At 37.9% G+C, this 20,500-nt stretch overlaps 1 protein-coding gene across 13 annotated transcripts in view; it reads right to left on the bottom strand.

The window, feature by feature from the left end:
* PPP3CB (protein phosphatase 3 catalytic subunit beta) overlaps window positions 1-20,042 on the bottom strand; it is a 52,808-nt gene extending 32,766 nt beyond the window's left edge. For 9 of the 13 annotated variants that reach the window (XR_012674287.1, XR_012674285.1, XR_012674288.1 and 6 more), the window contains exons 1-5: window positions 19,696-19,868; window positions 7,061-7,261; window positions 4,792-4,916; window positions 1,279-1,390; window positions 264-409 (exon numbers count right to left, since the gene is read on the bottom strand). Coding sequence is in view for 9 of the 13 variants with exons in the window: in XM_075154475.1 (XP_075010576.1) it covers window positions 264-409; window positions 1,279-1,390; window positions 4,792-4,916; window positions 7,061-7,261; window positions 19,696-19,765 (654 nt within the window). In the remaining 4 variants the exon portion in view is untranslated. Of the gene's footprint in view, window positions 1-263; window positions 410-1,278; window positions 1,391-4,791; window positions 4,917-5,360; window positions 5,492-7,060; window positions 7,262-19,695 lie in introns of those variants that run through there. The other 4 variants (XM_075154479.1, XM_075154473.1, XM_075154478.1 and 1 more) reach the window with 4 other exon arrangements.
* Window positions 20,043-20,500: the final 458 nt, after the last annotated feature.

Genomic DNA, 20,500 nt, shown 5'->3' with positions numbered 1-20,500 from the left:
ATGTGGAGTTTTTGAGGTTTTTTTTTTGTGTGTTTTGTAACAGTCCCAGCTGTCCCAATGAGATCTACTAATGGAAAATGCACTAGATAATCCAAGAGTTTTTAAATATGATAGTGTTTAGCCTACATTTCAGTTCCTGATTCACACTTCCAAAAGAAACAAGAATCGAAAACAATATACTGACAATTTCACAAACATGCCTTTGTATAGCATCATATAAATATCTGTATTTCTACTTATTTTCAAATACACAAAATACTCACTCTCCTAATGTCATCTAGTGTATTAATTTCTGGTGAAAGTCCACCATGAACACAAAGAAACTGTTGATTTAAAAGAGCAGCAAGAGGGAGACAATCAAAAGCTTCCATACAAGCATCGTAGACTCTTTCGGAGTACTTTATTTTACCTACAGGAAAGAAAATATAAAACATCAAGAAATCCATATTAGATGGAAGATGTAATCTAGTGGATCATAATTATAAGAGCAAATCTCAAAGTGAATGCTTAAAAAAAACCCAAAGCAATTAGTATTTTGGGGTTTAAATGAGCACTTCCAAACACCACAACAGCAAGCACATTTCTAAGACATATTCTTTCATAACTATAAACTTTTTTCCATTTCTTCTTCTGTTATCTCAAGTGTGGAGAAACTATTTTTGTTTTTAAAAAAATCACAGAATTATTTTGCATTATAGAATTATACAGGTACTTCAATGTAAAACACTACTGATAAGTTTGTGATTTCTCATTTACAGTAAAAGGCTAAGAACTACTTATAGATTACATCACTTTTACCTACATCAAAGAGGGTTTTACCAGGGCAAATGATCCATTTATCACTGAATCAATACTTACACAAGCCTCCAAATGGAGGAGCAGCTTACATTACCAGAAGAGTTATCTTACTAGTATAGTTGAAATCAGTTCCCCAACTGGAAAAACTACTTGGCAGTAGGGTTTTCTTGCCTGCTTCACAATGCTGCTCAGCAAGTTACTTTGCACTCCCGATTATAGCCAAGACAGCAAAATAACCTTCCTCTCTCCAGGATTTTAAAATCAGGATTGATACATCAAAATTTACTCCATAATGTATCTTTACAGACAGCAGTCTTCTACATAACTTGCACTCCAACGCCACACTTAACTGCAAGCAATTCCACAGAAGTCAATGGGGCCTCCAAATGTTTGCAAGACCTTAATTAAACTAACAGACAAACATCTCTCTCATTAGCAGGCTGGAAGTAAGCTAATTTTACAATCTTAGCCAGTACTTACATTCTTGCTTAAAGGTAAAATACTCTGTTAAGTGTCTGCATTCATGGTTGCCTCTCAAAAGAAATAACGTGCTTGGGTAGAGAATTTTCAGGACCCATAAGTACAGCACACACTGTTGAAAAAGAAAGATATCCAGTAAAATACACTAGTTTATAAGAACTTTGAAAATTATTACTGAGAAATATTGAGTAAGAACGTTAACAGCTTCAAAAGCAAGTACAGCTTAATGTGCCATTTTAAAATACAGCACTACTTCCCCGAGTCCAGTTCTGGACATGAGTTATGCAAATTGCTTATTACTTTTCTTAAGAACAGCTGCACAGAATGCTGAAAAAATATTTGTATTTACTGGACACTCAATAATAAAATAAACTCAGCAGAATTATACTACAGAACACTTTAATCTAGACAAATAATGCATGTGTTTATGCCTAAAATTTGATTTTATAATATGATTCTAAACACTGACATAAGAAGGCAAGCAGACATTTATTAATAGATTGAAGAAAAAAACCCACAAAACTATTTACATTAAAGTCAGCTATATCATTTGGAGACCATTTTAAAACTAAGAATGGACAGAGTAAACGTGGTTTTTTCCCCCCAAAACTGGGAAAGCTGGTTGTTTATTCAGTGTTCAAGCAGCAAATTGAAAGAATTATAGTAAGTTTCCATATATCGTTATTATTGCAACATCAGCAGCAAATAAAGTTGAGGACAGATCTACAGAACATGCACAATTTTTTCAGTTTGGAGTCTGTTACCACCCAGCAGTCTTGAATGCCCAAAATGTATTTCTTAAATTTCAAATCTGATTCTTGTATTTTTAACCGAGCACAGTAATCTCAAAACCCCACAAGTTTTGGACTACATTGAAGTCACCTGCAAGTTGTTATTATTATTGTTCTTAATCAATATGAGTACCCTGAAGCTATCATTCTTCAAAATTATTTTGCATAGAATAGTAAGTACATGAAGGAAGAAAGAAAACAAAGGAACACTTTAAAAAACACAGCAAACATGAAGAAATACATCAAAGACTTCTATTGTGAAGTTTAGCTACACTAATTACTGAATTTTTCTTATCTTCTTAGTAAAAATATGCAAAATAGTAATTTTTCTAATGATACCACTTGCTTTCCAATGTTTCTATAACTCTAAAATATCCTGATATATTGCAAAGTCCCCAGACACTTTAAAACTGTTTCCCAGCAGAAAGCGTAATCAGTTTCTTACAAAAAAACTGCTTATCATCAAATGAATACATGAATTAATTTGGCAAATTCTACAATTGTGAACTGTTTTAGTTAAGTCAGTTTGTATGAAAAATTTATAAAAGCTGGCAACCTTCAAAACATGTAAAAGTATTTAGAAGACGTGTAGATGTAGCGCTTAGGGACATCTAGGTTTAGTGGGCATGGTGGTGTTGGGTTGACGGTTGGACTGATCTTAGAGGTCTTTTCCAACCCTCATGAATCTATTCTATTCTATTTAATAGAAAAGTGGCAAAATAGTGCCTTCCTTTCAGTGAATGGATACAACATTTGATTAAATTGCTGAGATTTACACATTCTCAAGCATGTTACCTATTAAGTACAAAAAGAATTTTTTTTTTTAACCTTTCCTGTACAGGCATATTTATTTTTTATTATTAAATACAGACAGACTAATGTCAGAGTTCTCTATGTCCTGTTACTTCCAGTACAGAAAAGAAGAATTTGCACACACTTATGTGAAGGACTCCATCTTGATCCCAGCAGCTATATACAATCATGGTAGCAGGCAATTATCTTTCCTATTAGAAGTGATGACATTTTTTAATTGGAAATGGGTTACTACTAAAATATCAATGCAATTAAAGATGTTTCAGGACAGACTGGTTAAGAATTTATTAGTAAAAATCAAATTTCACTGTTTGTACATTTTTAGAAAATTTCACCTTCACTGTTCAGTGAAAAGTCAAATATTTTAACAAAAGTATATTACATTTCCAATCACTAAGAAAGATTTTAAAGCAACCATATATGAAAATTCCTGGAGGTCAACTTAAACTTCCTAAATGTTAATTAAGGCAAAAACTTAAGTAGGAAAAATTTTTTTAAGGTCAAAGTGGAGAACAAATGGCTGACTTTCATGTACTGCTTTCTTCTTTCTCAACAGGACCACAAAGCATAGCCCCACCTTCATGCACTTGCAGCAACTGTCATTCAGACAATCTGCCACGTATTTCACTCATAAAAGAGCCACTCAGAGCAGAAGAGAGCAGATTATCTCAATGAAGAAAGACAAGCCTTTTAAGAATCCTGGAGTGGTTTTCAAGAGTATATTTAGCATATCTTTACATATTCCGCAAGTACCTTTAGCATGTCAAATATTCTATTAAAAATTAAAATTAAAATCATATGAGGAAAAAAAAAAAGAGCCTGTTCTTATTTATATATTCAAGAGCATCCATTTTTCAAAGGCTTTTTGTAGGTGTAATGGTTGAAAAGCTTTCATATTATGTTTTCATATATTAACATATATTGTTGCTATGTAAATGTCCTTTTCAAGGACAATTACATTCTTTGTTATCATCAAGAACAGGCCAAGAAGATCAAATTAATAAATAGGGAATGTCTCTTGAAATTTTTCCTTATAAATGACTTTGATGCAATCACTCTTGCTGCATCTCCTATTTGTCTACCAGCCCTCACAACCCCAAAAGGCATTGTGCATGTCCTTCACATTATATACCCACACATGTTATTAGAACAGCATAATTTTAATACAGAAATGAAGTATTATACACCATAACTTGCAAAATACTATATCAAATGGTATGCCGTTCTATTAGATTTGGTATCTATGAAGACATCCCAAGCTGAGGCACTTCCCAAGCTGGCTCCAGAAGAATAGTTAACTTAAAAATCACAGCTCTGAAACTAATTTATAGGAATAAGTGAATATTTCTGGAATGTAGCATACTTAATAAACATGCTGAAAATAAAAAATTATTTGAATTCAAAATACCTGAAAAATTAATGGCAGAAACACAGGTCATCCTTAGGGAATATCTGTAATCGCCCTCAGAATTTTAGTAAAGAAAAATATTAACAATTATTAAAAAACATTTGATTACATAAGTAAAATGAATCTACTTTATATAGATAAACAGCTATAATAAATTAAAAGACCTTGCAGTCATGACTCACCTGTTCTCCAAAAACATACAAACACACCTTCCTGCATATTACCAGAGAAGCAGGATTATGTATAATAATGCTATAGAATTCAACTTTTTAAAAACTAACTAAAGAAAGAGGAAGAAAAATGAGTAAGTGGCGATTTCAACAGGACAGTCCAAACGGCTGGTCAATATCCTCCTGTAAACAGGCCTTTGTCATAGGAGAAAGCACAGCAAGGAAGAACACATTCACACATTAAAGCAGACCTAAAATTTCATTTGAAAACCTCCGTGAAAGTGTGCTTATAGAAAAATTTAGGACAAAACAGATTAATATATTCAGTTACCTCTATACTAAAATAACCTCTGTCTACATAGTCACCGAGGAAGAGGTATCTTGTGTTAGCAGGTGATCCTCCCACTTCAAACAGCTTCATTAGATCAAAGAACTGGCCATGAATATCACCACACACTGCAAGCAAAAATTTTGTTCAAATTAATTTAAAAAAAATCTAACAGAAAAGTTACTAAGTTATAGTTAAGTAAACAGCCACAAAGTACTTCTAATTAAGAGGAAAGGCAGGTATAAAGCAGGAAAAACAGAAATTTCTGAAGCTTCCCCCTTTGCTTTTCATTAAGATGCTGTCCCCACTACCTGTGACAACGCTGATGAGAGCCCTATTTGAGTCTATCAGATTGTGGAATATTTTTCAAACACAGTTAATGCACTGAGCATTGAGGTCTTGAAAGTTGTCAGCAGCTCTTTACTGTCCTCCCCAACCCTTTAGGTATCTTTGCAAATTCTCCTTGGTATGCATATTTGAAAATGCCTGCTGCTTTGCAACAATTTGCCGTGTCTATGTGGGATTGAAAAAAGCAGGGAGTATGCTTTTGTTTCTGAGCCAGACTAACATACCTTTTAATATCATCATATCTTCTCTTTGCTCAGTTACTTTTCTCCTTCAAATAACCATGTTCATTATTTCAACAGTGGATTTTTCTTGTGTTTTTAGAATAAGAGACAGGACAAGACCACTGGTCAGCAACCTAAGGCAGAAGTGCCAAAGATAGCAGATGGGAAGACTTTGAAGAGCATACAGCAAAGCCAGGTCATCTCACAATTTAAAAAAAAAATGAATAAAAGACGTATGGAAGAGACAACTGCTCCTAACTCCTCATTCCCACAAGAGTTCCCAGCTCAATGGAAGTGAGGAGTTGCCTTCTCGCTTCTGCATGAGGTATTGCTGATAACAATTAACAGGAATTTGAGAGACTATGCCTTATGTTGATGCAAAATGTCACCCATCAACTGACAAATGGCATTTTCTGACTTCTCAGAGTTTATCAGTAAATTTTTTTTAAAGAAATATTGGATATGGCACACCACACTTTAAAGGTTGTTATTCCCTTGGAGCAGACCATTTGTCATCATGACTTTCAAAATATTAGACTAAATAGAATGTGTCCTCTTTTATGTCACTTTTCTTAAGATTTCTACTCAAACACTGCAAGAACTTTCCTTCTGTTTCAGCTGCCAGTATACCAGTAGCTCTGGGTAACTACCTGGATAAATGGAAATATAAAAAATCTAAACATATGGACAACACTGTAGTTTTGAGGTTTATCTGGAGCTTCAAAAGACTCTGAGTTCAGACAGTCACTTAGTGGCTTCCACCATTTCAATCATTCATTTTTTTAAAAATGTCAATAATAATGACGTACTGTTTAAATGTTTTCATTTACCCGATACTAACAAATTAAAGTAAGCTGATGCCCTAAAAGGAGCTTTTTCAGACACTAATTTTATGCAGGTCCATTTAGAAAAAAACACATTCAAATGAAAGAAAATCTGATTTGAACACAAAAATCAAATCCCCTTTCATTCTCATAAATAACACATATGCAACATAAACTATTTTCTACGAGTCTGAATTGTTTATAAATAAAAGCACTAACGGACACCAGTTCCACCTTTCACCAGGTCAAACAGAAATAGAACTAGTCAAACCATGAAAATACTCCAAAAAACCCCAAGAGTCAGTTTTGTATCACAGTGGATCTGGTCCTAGTGCGTTAAAAGATGCTAAAACAATCTTTCAACACTTTCCAGTACTACTACCCTCAAAAGAACATGGTTTTACATGCAATCGTCAGTCTCACCTACAGAGGAAATATAAAGGTGTATTTTTCACTCAGAATGCCAGTTCACAGTATTTGCTTCAAACCACAGCAATTAGCTTCTCTTCACATATTTAGATTTCAGGATAATTCTGAGTTCGTTTTTCTATTCCAGGTAGATGTCTTTATTCCCACTTACAACATCGCAGGAATTAGAAATCCATAATTCATCATCATTCAACTACTTTCTATTTTGTCATTTTAATACCAATCATACTATTTTTTTCCAATGGGTTTAATGCCTTCATTTTGCAAAGTAATGTGCAGTCTATTTTTTTCAGACCATTTGAGTACTGTTAAGCAAATGCAGTTGTGAGGGATAATTCAATAAGATTATACAGAAATTTTATTTTAGCAATTTTTAAGACAAACTCTACCACTGAAAAAATCTGTCTTTTTTCAAATTCAATTATGAATGGAATTATCTAGAAATATTACCTGTAATTGGAGCTTCAACTTCTATCATAGTTTTTTCCCTCCGTAATATTGCAGCACCCTCATTGATGATTCTAAGTGCAATTTCTTCATCCACTCGACCTTCTTTTATCAAGTGGTTCTTCAAAATGTCAACCCTTGGTCTTCCATCTGTGTCAAATACTTCTTCAGACGTCAAGCGATGCGTTGGTGGAAAAGGGACAGCTAAAATATAAGAAGAAACAGTAGTCACAACAATGCTATTTTAAAAATACTCCATCTAGGATTGGATTTATCATGGAATAGCTGCTATCCAAAGTAGCAAATTTGTCTTTCAATCAACCAACTTGATGACATCACTAGAAGCTGGATGGAATAGTGCTATCTGTGTATGTATTGAAAAAAATTAACATCTACAATGTGCAAGTTTGTAGAAACTATAGAACAGACTTAGAAAGCACAATAATATGTACAACACTTGGAAGAGTCAAAACTGCATTTGCAAAGGCACATCATCTCTCTCCAATATACTGCCATTCTCTAAGGACTCAAGAAGATTTGGGGATGCAGGAGATCCATTTAATATCCACTCAGACTTGAAAAAGGCATTTCAAAATAAGTCCATCACCAAAGCTTAAAAAAAAAACAAACAAAAAACCCCAACAAAAAACCCAACCAAACAAAAAACCCACCAAAACAAATTCAAAGCTAGCAAGAAAAAGATACAATACTATTTAAAGGACTAGAAATAAAAGGAGCTAATAGCCAACACCTGGAAAGGAAGAAGGTCATCAGAGAAGCCCCACTAGAATCTGTGCTATTTAATAAATGCATAAATTACACTGAAAATAAGGTAACTGATGCAGCCTTCAGGTGACAAGAAGCATTCCAGACAATGAAGGATAGGGCAGGGAATGAAGAGCTACAGAAGTCATCCATGCTACTGAGTGGCTCAGCAAAATATGACACATTAAATATCAATAAATGCAAATTAATGAAGGAAATAAATCCTAACTTTACATCTAAAAATCACAGATTATAAAATTACTATTACTATTCAGAAGCAATGTCTCTGCCACAGTTCTAGGAAAATACTCAATGCTGACAAGTCAAAGAAACCCAGAAAACTGAATGTTAAGAATTATTAGCAAATAGAAAACAAAAGAAGATGCAGTTATGCCACTGATAAATCTAGTATGAAACTCTGGTTTGCCCACCTTATGAAAAAGAAATAATAATTAAAAAAGGATTCAAGGAACAATAATGGAAATCAAAAAGTTAGAATGATTTCTGCTACAGGAGTAGGCTGGGATTCTTCAGCCTAAAACCATGAAAACTAAGGGGGACTCTAACAAAGGTCTATGACAGCATTAATGGAGAAGGTGAAGGCAGAGCAGCAGTCGGGCGCTCTCGGTCCCTGAACGGCAGAAAGGGGCAGGATGGACTCTGCCAATTTGAAGTTCTGTCAAACCACTGACGAAGCAGCAGAACAATTCACACTATCAGAAAAAAATGTAATTTTGGGAGCCTACAACATTGCCACTGTAGGTTGAAATTCCTTCTTTGAGCTTGTTTTCCTTATTTTCCTGTTGCGCTGTCTCTAAAAAGATTAAAATAAGAGTGGAGGCTGTCCATATACTAGACACAACTTTAGAAATTACTAGAAGTATCGGAAGTCTTGCGGGTCAAAAACAGCCATATGTGATCCAGATCTCAAAGAAGTGGAGCAGATGAGAGGTCTGAAGTTGGGGACCAAACCAGGCTCAGCAACTGCCCAGACAGCACATTTGACAGGCGGCAGCTTATATGAATTCAAAAAATGGCAGTTCAGTTACTGTACAAATGAAATATGGATGTGGGACATGGGAGAAGAGGATACATCAAAATTGCCACTAAGCAGTGCATAAGAATATCATCACACTCATGCAGGATTACAGGAAATAAAACTAATCTGAAACACAACTCCCCCCCCAAAAAAAAAAAACCCATATCACTATTGAAATAAGGAAATAAAAGAGAAAAGGAGCAAAACCATTCTGTTTCTCTCCAATATTATTTCAAATATGTTTAAAAAGAAAAATTGGAGAAACACATCTATTCAAAGATACGAACAACCAGTAGTATGAATATACTTGTAGATACATTATTCATACTTTATTTTCTTACTCTCCAAAGTTAAACTTTACATTCCAAAAATCAAAGCTTAAATACTAAAACATGACTTCATTCAAATTGACTTCTAGATTACTAGCAACACATTGCTACCCTTCTGTTTTATGCAATAATAAAAATCTATTAATAAAATAACTGATATATAAATGACATACATATATTCACTGAAATTAAATTATACTAGAAAATAAACTGGAGAATTGTCTGTTCTTCCTCTTATAAAAGCTTCTAAGTAGATAGAAGCTGAAAAATGTGCCTTGACATTACACAGTGTAGAACAAATTTGGCACTTTATTTTTGGACATAAAGTATTTTATTAACAGAAAAGAAATGGCATGCCTTTCCTTCTAGTCTCCTGCAGTAATGATTCAAGTTTCATTTGGAAGTGTTAAAATTCCATGTAGTCCAAACGTTAATAAACTTAATGTATTTAAGAAATCAAAAGACAACCAATTCTGTTCCATGTATAATTGTTTAAAAACATAAATCTGCCTCTGAAAAGAGAAATCCATTGTTCCAACAAGATAAATTTAACTAATTTTAGAAGCACTTAATTATGACCATACAATTATGACCATCAAGTCTAGCATTCACTGGTTTTTTGAACTTGACTTTCCAACCTTCATATTCTCTTAATGTTATTTTTGCATTATTTGGAAGTTTATTAGTTATTAATCTGTACCTAAATTAGTTTTAGGCCATTTCTTCCCCCACTTTTTTTAACACATTATTTGTGGGCCCACAACAGCCTTCAGCAATGCCAAGTCTGAGCTCATCCTGTTATAAGAGACCAAACAATTCACGGAGTAGATTTCTCCCACTTTAATTGTTGTAAAAGCATTAGAGATCATACCTTCCCGGAACCAAAGCCAATCACCTCCAAGACACAGTTTCGTAGGAATTGTGCTCCATTAATTCTAGTATTATTCCTAGATAACAATCTACTTAAGTGAAAGATGGTCTTTTTTTCTTTTTGGATGTTTTTTGAGTAGATGCAGGGTGTGGTAGAGATTCATCTGTTGAGGTGACCAGCTGTTCTTCATTCTCTTACGTGCAAATCATTACTGACTTCTTATGACTACCAATGGCTGTAGAATTCCGAAAGATGGTGTTGACCTCTTCCTTATGACAGTTCAGAAATATTTCAGGGGTTCTAAGCACATGGCAGATGAAATTTTCTTCTCTTAATAAAGTTCTTATGTCCATATAATATATTTCAGATTGGATTTGCACAAAAATTAATTCTGTCCATTTTAACAAACTACAGCTTTAAGTAAGTCTAGCAAGTTACATTTTCTGGGAGGCTATAAAAACAGATGTTTCTGTCCAGTGTCTGGAAAGAACTGTCTCAAATTATTTGAATCAATATACTTATGAAGATTCAAATTAAAAACTCTGTCTATCCAGGGGTTATCCATAATGTCCAAAAATCACGAATGTTAGTATCAGAACTAGTTGTATTTGCCTCATGAAAAAATGAAGTCTTAAAACTAGTTCCTCAGAGTTTAACAAAATCCTTTTCACACAATACATCTATTTTTCTATTGCTCAAGAATAATTTTTTTTTAGAATAATCTTCAGAAAAGGCAGAATAAAACATGGCTAAAGATTTTATCTGCATCACTCAGCTGAATAAAACAGTAACACTTACTATAAAAACTGTTTCTTTCCATTTTATACTTTAGTTTTTGTCTCAACAATAGTTAACCCTATATTAGAGCTCATACCTTTAAAAAATATTACAAATAACATCTTTTAATAGGTTAAGGATGATAATTTTTGAAGCATGTAGACAATTTCTGCACACTAATGGTTTTAATTAAACCTTTGATGAAGTAGTAATAGAATGTTATAGCCTAAGGAAAAAGAATTGTGGCATGATGTGTTCCAAGACAGAAATATAATCCATGTTTCAAAGTCTTTGTGCATAACCTGTACTCTCGGGACTATAACGGAATGGTAATTAAGAGGAATTACCCTAAGGAAATAACATGGTGTTGGTCATTAAAGGATTCCCTTCTTCCATTCCCAGCAAAGCTACGCAATAGAAAAGCATTTAGAGATGAATCTCTAAAGCAATACACACTGCAGTACAAAATTACAGACTATATCCTATTAGTAAAAGTACAGATGTTAGTAACAAAGATTAACACACCATGATTTACAACAACATAGAAGATTTTCTAAAACAAACTGTTGTTTACTAGTCAAAATTCATCAATTTCACTTTTAAAGTATGTATGGATGATATAATTTTAACTATATTGATTCAAAATTTTAAACAGTAATGCTGGGAAAAAAAACAGTGAGTAGCTTTTGGGATTTGTTAACAAAAAGGTTTTGATGGTTTTTATTACTATTTGTATATGCAGTTACAAAGAGGAAAAAAATCACCTTTCCTTTATACTTCAGTACTACTTAAAACAGACATATCATAAGCAAAACCTCTAAACCTAGTTCTACACTGACTTTCTACAAGCCTCTGGGTACATTTATACCTTACAATAAAGCATACTACAGAGATCCAAAAGTTAGCACCAATCTGAATGGATAAATTCACAGTACATTGTAAAGAGGTTCAAAAGTAGAAAAACTACATTAGCATGGCACTTTACCCAACACAATAATCCCTGCTGAGAGGTGGAGTATGGCAACTAACACAAACACGCTACTTGCGACCCAAAGCAGATCTCACATTGCCTAGTAACTGAGTACAACAGTAGCTGCTAATAAAATCTTACATGCAGAATACTGTAAATTTAAACCACACTGATATATATGCCCATTTTAATAACCTTAGTTAAATCTGGCTTGTATCAGAGACGCCCTGTTGGAACAGGCTCATGAAAGAAGATGAGATCAAAACCTCTAGACTAATGGTAGGAAAAAGTATCAGGGATCAACCGTACAAGGTACTGTACTTCCACAAGCAAAGTATTTTCTTCTCTTAAGACCTTTCAACTTATATAATTCTTCTTCTCTGACAGTGAAAGAAAATAAGCCATTTTTCCTCTATAATCAGGAGCCCATGACATGTTCCATGAACTCAGCTTTGGCTGTAAAAGCATGCTCAACATCCCAGATTTCATTTTCAGTTTTAAGAGTGGTTTTGATTTCACAGATGAAGTCTCAGCTCACATTACTAAGGTTACTAACACAGACACTGTGTTTGTAAAGAATTTGTTGCTTTAGTGGTAGGTATACATGAAAAAGCATATAATGTTTGTCTCCACTAAGTGATATATATCAATACAACCATGGTATTCTGTGAAAAGATAAGTCAGTATCCTTCATTTTGTCAGCAGGTTTATTACCACGATAGCATAGTTGTCTGCAGTTTTTCTGTTGTTTGGTCAGGTTTTGTGGGCTTTTGGTTTTATAAATGCATTGCTGTCTATGTATTGTCACTCAGAAGAATCACAAAGCCTAACACCTAGCACATCTTTCAGTCTGTCCCTGGAGTTTTCACGCCTCTGCCAACATCTATACAGAAGAAAGAGATGTAGCACCCATGACTGCTATAAGGAGAAAATATATCCAATTATCCTTCTGCATTTAGCAGAACAGATTTAAAAAGAAATAGCATAAAGACATCACAGATGGTCTATGGACCAGCAACCTTGAAAATATTAGTTAAGCACAAATACACAGCAGTGTCTACTTGAATCAGAAAGCTAGAATCAATAGTTGTCAAGAGATATGAGTTACCCTATTCAACCCAAACAAGAAAGCACAGATACAGCAAAGTCAGTTTCTAGCAAATTATGGTATTTTTCCTAAATGCCACAAAAACTATCCTTTTACTCAAGTTTCTTTGAATGCATGCCACCTGCTATATTAACAGGCATTCTAGAAGCAAGGAAAAATGACCCCATGAACCTCGAAACCCTACAAAAGCACTGCAGGCACTATTTATTTTATCCTTACTTACCATGTACTTGCAGTCTTAGAAGTTTCATAGAATTTTAATTCTCAAATTTATATATTGATATACCTAGTGTGCCATGGTGCACTCCTCCTTTATACTGTCTGTGTAATTTTTCAATTAACTTGGTTGATGCTTTTGGAAGTTTCTCTCAGGAAAAATATAATTTGTTTGAAAAGTATTTAAAGATGCTCCTCCCGTTAAAATGGCCATAGCATGTTATGCCAAAAGATTATTTACTGCTTAAATGTGTTTCTGGCAATGATGGATTCATAGGTCTTTCCCTCCCCATACTCTCTGTTTTCCAAACAGGGTGGTTTAAGGATTTCCTCTAGAGTTTCATCCAGACTACCATGTTTATGATCACTGATAGAACTATTTTTCACTATTTTGTGCAGACCCTGAATAGACGCTTTTATAGTTTTTGCCTCCATTGCACCTTATTGCTATGAATTCCACAATTTTAATTACACATTATATGAAAAAGTATTTCACCTTTCCTTTATATTCATTTCTGGAAAATTTTGTTTAGTACTACATTTCTCCTTTTCACAGGGAGACAAGAATTACAGTTGTTTCCTATTCAACTTTTCCATTAAATACCATTCATGATGTAAGCAGTATCTAACTCTATCCCCTTCCAAGTCACAGATTTCTCATCTTTGTTGCTCCACCTTGCATGAAAGCCACTCTGTGCCTCTGAATATATCTTTAGATAAAGAAGAAAATCAGGAAGAGGGACCAAAATTACATGCTGCTGTTGAAGATACACATATAACACAAAATGCATATAATGGCATGATGGTGCCTTCTCTTTTTTCTAAACTGATCTTCTAATAATCCCAAAATTCCTATCAGCCTGTCTGACTGCCGCTGCACTAACATTTTCAGGATATTATCCATACAGACCCTAATGTTTCTTTCCCGAGTTCACCGCCCTCTACGTTTAAGCAAGAATTGTTCTCTCCCTTGTAGAGTCTATTCTGCCTTTATCAGAGCAGTGTCTTCTGCACCTTCTTTACCCTCAGTCTAACAAGAGCTTTCTGAAACATGTCTGGAAGTTTACTACCCTGAATAAGTCTTATTATTTGCCATTCACTCTGTTTTCTAAATAACTTATGAATACATTTAAAGAGCACAGATGACAGATGTTAACCTCCCTCAACCATGGTAGTTTATTACCTATTAACATCCTTTCTTTCCTAACTAATTTTGATCCAAAAGAGGATATTTCCTCTTTTGCGTACTTTAAAGGCTCCAATGAAGGAACCTGATGAACAGTTTTGCCTGGATCAACCAGCTCACTGGCTCCTCCAAAATATTCTAACAATTTATCTTGATTTCCACCTATGAAAACTGTACCAACTCCTCTTTAATACTGTATTTCCCCAGGGACATAGTTAGTCCACTCTTTCTTACAAGTGCTATGAGTCTGCTTAAATTAAACTTACTGATCTACAGTTCTCCAGTTCAATCTGGAGTTTTTAAAAAAATGCTGCTATGCTCCATTTCTCAGACTCAGAAGATGAGTTATGCCACAGGCTATGGAAAATAAATCCACAATTTTGCACCCAAAAACCCCAGAGAATTCCTTTAGAGTCACTAGACAAATATCTTCTGGTCCTGGGATTTTTTTTTTTTGTTTGAACATTTGTTTTGTTGATATGTTCTGAAACCACTTACATTTCAATGAGACGATTCTTTGGTCGCATTCAGCAACAGGAATTGACTCATGTGTGAAAGAGTCCTTAATTCCTTATGCAATAAACACACATGTAAGTAGTTGCCAGATTTTTCTGCTCTGGCCTTACCTTCCCAAGCCTCAACTGCCAATTGGCCCTACTGAAATTAAGGCACGCTTCCATTTTTGGGTGGAGTTTTTTGGGTTTTGTTGTTGTTATTTTAAGATTCATTCACTCTAACCACCCTATCAAAAAAAAAAGAAAAGTATAAGGCCAGTCAAACACTAACTTGTCAGAATTCAGTTCCATTCCATTGTCTCTCCCAAAACACAACTGGGATTTGATTTTTTTTTTTAAAGTATGACCTTTTAACACGCTCTTTACTCTGCTGCTTTTCTAGACCATTTTAGAATCATTTCTGACCAACAGCATAAAGGCATTCTAAGTGCCTTATAGTATTTTTAAAACAGCCTTCATGCTGCCCGTAAGCATTTATCCTTTTACCTGTTTTTTTTAACCAGACTCTGAAATTTAAAGGTAAATACTGCAATAATTTCTTTTTCTCCTACATGGAAATCATTATTAAAAGTAGCTATTAGTGTCTCAGTTTAGGACCCTGCTCAAGGCTATGAGTTACTTCTCTTCGGGATTCTCTGAAGAGTTGTTTCAATGAGCTACCATTTAATGTCCAAAATGACTGTTTGCCAATCAGACTGTATCATGACTTTTACCCAAAACAAAAGAATACTGAAGCCTCTCATTTCCAGAAGAACAGACATCATCTCCAAATTTAGCAAAAAATATCCATTAGCTCAGCACAACAAGGTCCTGTGGATTGCTTCCCAAAGCCCAGTAACACCCATAGTGGGCAAAGCGCAATGCTGGGGAGGACAGAGTCCTTCCAAGTACAACTTTGCAGTGGAGCTACTCACAAGTGGGTCAGAGAAGCCCTGGTGCTTTGCCTTCAAAGAAAAGCCAATGAAGGCTCATCCGCGCCATGCTCAGGACCACTCTAGCAAACTGCCTGAGCTTACAAGCACTTCTTCCCCCCTATCAGTGAAAAACACTTTACTACAAGGTAGTGAAACAGTTGTTTCAGTAGAAAAGATACAATACATTAACAAATTTAAGTATGAAAGTCACGTGCACTGAAAGGTCAAGTGCACTGACTGAAGTCAGTCAATTATCATGCAAAAAGAAAGGCAAACCCAAACTCAAAAGAACCAGATACAGCAGTTAAATATCAACAGCAGTTTAAATAAAAAAGTTGTGGGTTTTTCTTCCTCCTGTGATTTTGACAGAACATAATAGACGAAAATGCTACCTTCCACGAGACAGTAAAACACCAAGTATCATTCTTCAAAGATTAAGAGGGTGCCTTAGAAAACAGTGAATCAAGACGACAGGTACATTTTCTTGTGTCTATTAAAAAAGCAGTAACAAAAGCCTCGCCACAAGACACCTTTTGGGAACCAAATGCCAAAAACTGACTTTAGACATTTCAATTCCACAGCAAACCATTAATTTATAGGAAATTCTGTAAGTACAAATTACTTAGACAATTGAGCTAAGCCATGAAAAGAGAAAATTTGGGCTTTTTATACACTTTAAAAGCAACCAATGATCTTTGATGATACAATTCATACTTGGGAAGGTATGCCAGACCAACACAGCTAGACTGTATAGCCTGCATATTTAAAGCCATTATTATGTTTATTATATGTATGTTTAGTATGAACATTATACCTGATAACCTTACAGATGTTTTTCTAGATATATGCACTTCCCACTAATTGCTAAATATACAGGTCAAAATATAAAGGGGGACACATCCTAATTATTATCCTACCGTATTAGAAAAGATTAGTTAGTGATGATACAATAATTTAACCATTTTTTCTTTGGTTAGCATCTCTTGCCCATTTCTGCCAACATATATTATGGTAAAGGAGTTAATTTCTCATGGCCTCTGAAATTTAATGGTTTCTGTTATTTTTTTCCCCTCTTCCAGTAACACAGAGGAAGAAAATAAAGCTAAAATAAAAGCTAAAGATGAAACAATGCAAATACCAGCAAGCATTAAGTCCTGCATTCACATTTCCTCCCAAAAAGGCCTAGTATATGGAGAGCACAAAAGCTGAAGTATCGATCAATACACAGATACACCAGATACTATCACTACATTTTTCTCTGTGGCTGTTCTCAAAGACCTGAGACATTATAAATGAAATGTCTCAGCAAGGAGAGACAGAAAGCCTGAGTGCCCCAAGGATGTTTTTTCTTAGGAACAGAGATGGCACACAAAAAAAGTAACATTTTCAAAATACTTTTACACTTTTTTTTTTCTCCTATAGTGGATCACATGAAACAAAATAAACATGAAAAATTATTGCCTTAAAAAGAATCCCTAAACCTTATTCCAGTAAATAAATTCACTTATAATTATCGTTAAATAAGTTGATACTTATGAAAAAAGAAGCAATTTCTACAATGATTCATAAGGATTACAGAAGTTAAAAGTATAAGACATTATGCAACCATTTGAACTGTTGTCTTAACAGTTTCACCAGCATGCCTGGTCCACACATTTCCAGTATAAAAAATTAACACTTTTAGGTCCTCTGGTATGCAGTGCAGAGGGCCCATCTTAAGAGAGTATCGCCATATCTGTAATCTATTCATTGTACGATAGGTAAGAGTATGGTGAACGTTTCTTGGTATGCGAGCAGCAACACATCTGTTTGTAAACGGGGATGTGACATAGTTGTCACATTTTAACATGGTTTCAACAAACGTATTTATGTTGCATAGATACTCCCACTCAGCACTAACACAACCTGCAATCTTGCACCCTGAGGTCCCTGTCTAAAAAAAAATATTTCCAAGTGCACTGCACCTAATGGAGGGGTGGTGGACCAAACCACCCTTTCCTTCATATCAAGAACACAGACAGCGTGACACAGCTGTCCAGGCTTTCTCCAGAAGCCAGTGATTCAGCATGATAGGTACGGACAGGACAGGTCAACAGAAGGAGTAGAAAAATGCTGCTATATGAACGTTTAACTCGTTGTAATTATGACAGATGAAGCTATCAAAGCCTGATTACCTTTACAATAGTTCTGTATCCTACATACCCAGGTTCAAAGAAATACTGTAACCCCAGACTGTAAAACTGTTAGAATGAAGCAAGTCTTAACTATGATTTTGAACAACCAGATGCATAGGTCACATTTAACAAGCTGAATTATTAAGTGACTGGAAATCAGCAGGTTTTCCAGCGCACTCTAAAGTATCTAATCACTTGCCATTAGTTCTCCTGCATTGTTTGAAGAACTTAATTTGTTACAACAAATTGCAGCAAAGGTACAAAAAATTCAGCAAGTCTAAACACTATACGATCAAGTAGCACTAATGAGTACAAGTTTCCAACGGGATAGTTTTAACATTTTCTACTTTTACATTTTGTTCAAACAAATCAACAGGTTAAGCAATCCAAAATGAATAACTTACTGCGAGTTACTTTTCAGCTTGCTGGAAAACATGCTGATTTCCAAAACATACTATGGGATTCCAAGGTTTTAATTAAGGCTTGCTGAATACAAAGACATCCTTTTTATTTCTCAAGACTCCCTGTTATATAAAAAGTTAAACAAACAGATCTGTGCCCCTTTGGAATCAATCAGACCCTGTGTTCCTAGGAACGTCAATCTTAAAAGCAGACTGCCTTGTGTACAACCATGAATTCCAATAGCCCAGGTCTGCTATCGCAAATGTCCACACTGCCATAGTCAAATACAGTTCGATATCAAAACCTTCAAGATCAAAATAAAATTATCTGTAATTTGAGTAAACAAAAGCTAGAAATTCTTTGAAGTGTTACCTGTGCTATCCTCTTAACTGACAATTTAGATCTAATAAATCTATTTTAGGATACTTCAGTTGCAAAGGATTATTCTCCCCACAAATGCTAAAATGACACACTTGATATTTTACAGCATTCTAGTAGTTAGACCATCTTAGTTTTACACAGATGGATCTGCTTTAAAACGTTTTACTTTTTCTTCTGAGAAGTATAACGTTCGACTTTTAAAGGCTTCCCATGAGATTGTGCTACCGAGAAAGGCCACGAAGAAATAGATCAAGGTGAATCTTTTCCATCAGAACTGGGAACCTGAGACCAGCAGCCAATAGAAAGGGCGGCAGCACGCTCCCACTCCCTCTTCCTCGGCGCTGTCAGCTTCTGCAATTACACGGATCTCCTCTGCGCAGACAGAGGAAAACCCCCGCAGAGAACAAGGCGTGAAGGGGCCAGACCCCAGCTGGGGAAGCCGGTGGCCCCCGGCCAGCAGAACACACGCACACGCGTGCCAACAGCGCCCGAGCAGCGCATCTGGGCGGGATGCGCCAGCGCCGCAGGCCTCGGGCACTGCTTCCACCCGCGGCAGGCAGACCCTCAGTCCCACGGGCAGCTCCAGCGGAGCGCCTGCCGCGGGGCTCGCCGCAGGCAGGGCCACCCCGCTGCCTTCCCGGGCCGCGTCCGCGCCCAGTTCGGCCTCCTCGCCTAGAAGCAAAGCCGACCCCGCGTATTTCCACGCCCGTGCGGGCACCCCACGCCTCCGCAGGGAGCCGGGCAGCCCTCCCGCGGACACGCCGCTCCCATCCTCACCTGCGGGCAGCCCGGCACGAGTCAGACGCCCGCGCGGCGAGCACACGCGAGGGCACCTCTCCCCACGCGCGGGAACCCCCGGACACTCGGGCGGCCTCCGCCCCGCCGGGGGTCGCGGCCACCGCCCCCCACCGCGCCGGGCAGCCATGTTCCCCGCACCCCCGCCGGGCCCGGGCCCGGGCGGCGCCAGGCCGCGGGTCAGGGGGACGCTCACCCTTGACGGCGCGCTCGCTGGTGGCGTGGGGCGGCAGCAGCAGCACCTTGCTCCCCTCCTTGGCGGACATCGCTGGGCGATGCCGGGCTCCGGCGGCGGCTGCTGGGCGCGGCGGCGCCTTCGTCCGCCTCCTCCGCCGGCGGGCTGGCCGGGAGAGGGGCGCGCGGCGGCCGGCGGCGAGGCGGGGCGGGGGCGGCTAGAGGCCCCGGGCGGCGGCGGCCCAGCGGAACATGGCGGCAGGCGCGGCTCCCAGCTCCTCGCGCAGCGAAGGGACAGTCCGCCTCGGGCCCGGCATGCACCGCGCCGCCACCCCACGAGGGGACTACGGGAGCGTGGCGAAACTCCTGGCTCCGCCGCGCCGGCAGCGCGGCCGTTAGGGAGCGTGGCGAAACTCCGCTCTCCCCGGGGCGGCGCCTCCGCCGCGGGGCGCGGGCAGGGGCGGGGGCTGCGGCCCGGCGCCTCCGGGCTCTCCCCGCGTGCCGGGGAAGGCGGGCGAGGAGCCGGGAGCGCCCCGCCGCGGCGCGCCCCCGCCCCCGGGACGGGCGGGCGTCAGGCCGGGCCTGGGGGGCGGCCACGGGCGAGGGAGGGGAAGAGGGGCGGCGCGGCGGGCCGCCGCCCGGCCCGGCCTCCTGCGGCCCCTTAACAGGCGAGGGCCGGCGGCCACCATGGAGAGCTCCGCGGAGCCGCCCCCCGCTCCTCCAGCCGGGGCAGGGAGAGGCCCCGCCGGCGGCAGCACGGCTGGGGAAGCCATTTTGTCAGGCGGCGAAGCCTGAGGGCGCGGAGGGGCCGCCTTCCCCGGCCGGGC

The sequence above is a fragment of the Calonectris borealis genome, chromosome 7, assembly GCF_964195595.1.
Source record: "Calonectris borealis chromosome 7, bCalBor7.hap1.2, whole genome shotgun sequence".
In the NCBI taxonomy this organism is placed as follows: Eukaryota; Metazoa; Chordata; class Aves; order Procellariiformes; family Procellariidae; genus Calonectris; species Calonectris borealis.
The sequence above is the reverse complement of the archived record's forward strand: the minus strand, read 5'-3'. Positions and strand labels throughout refer to the sequence as shown.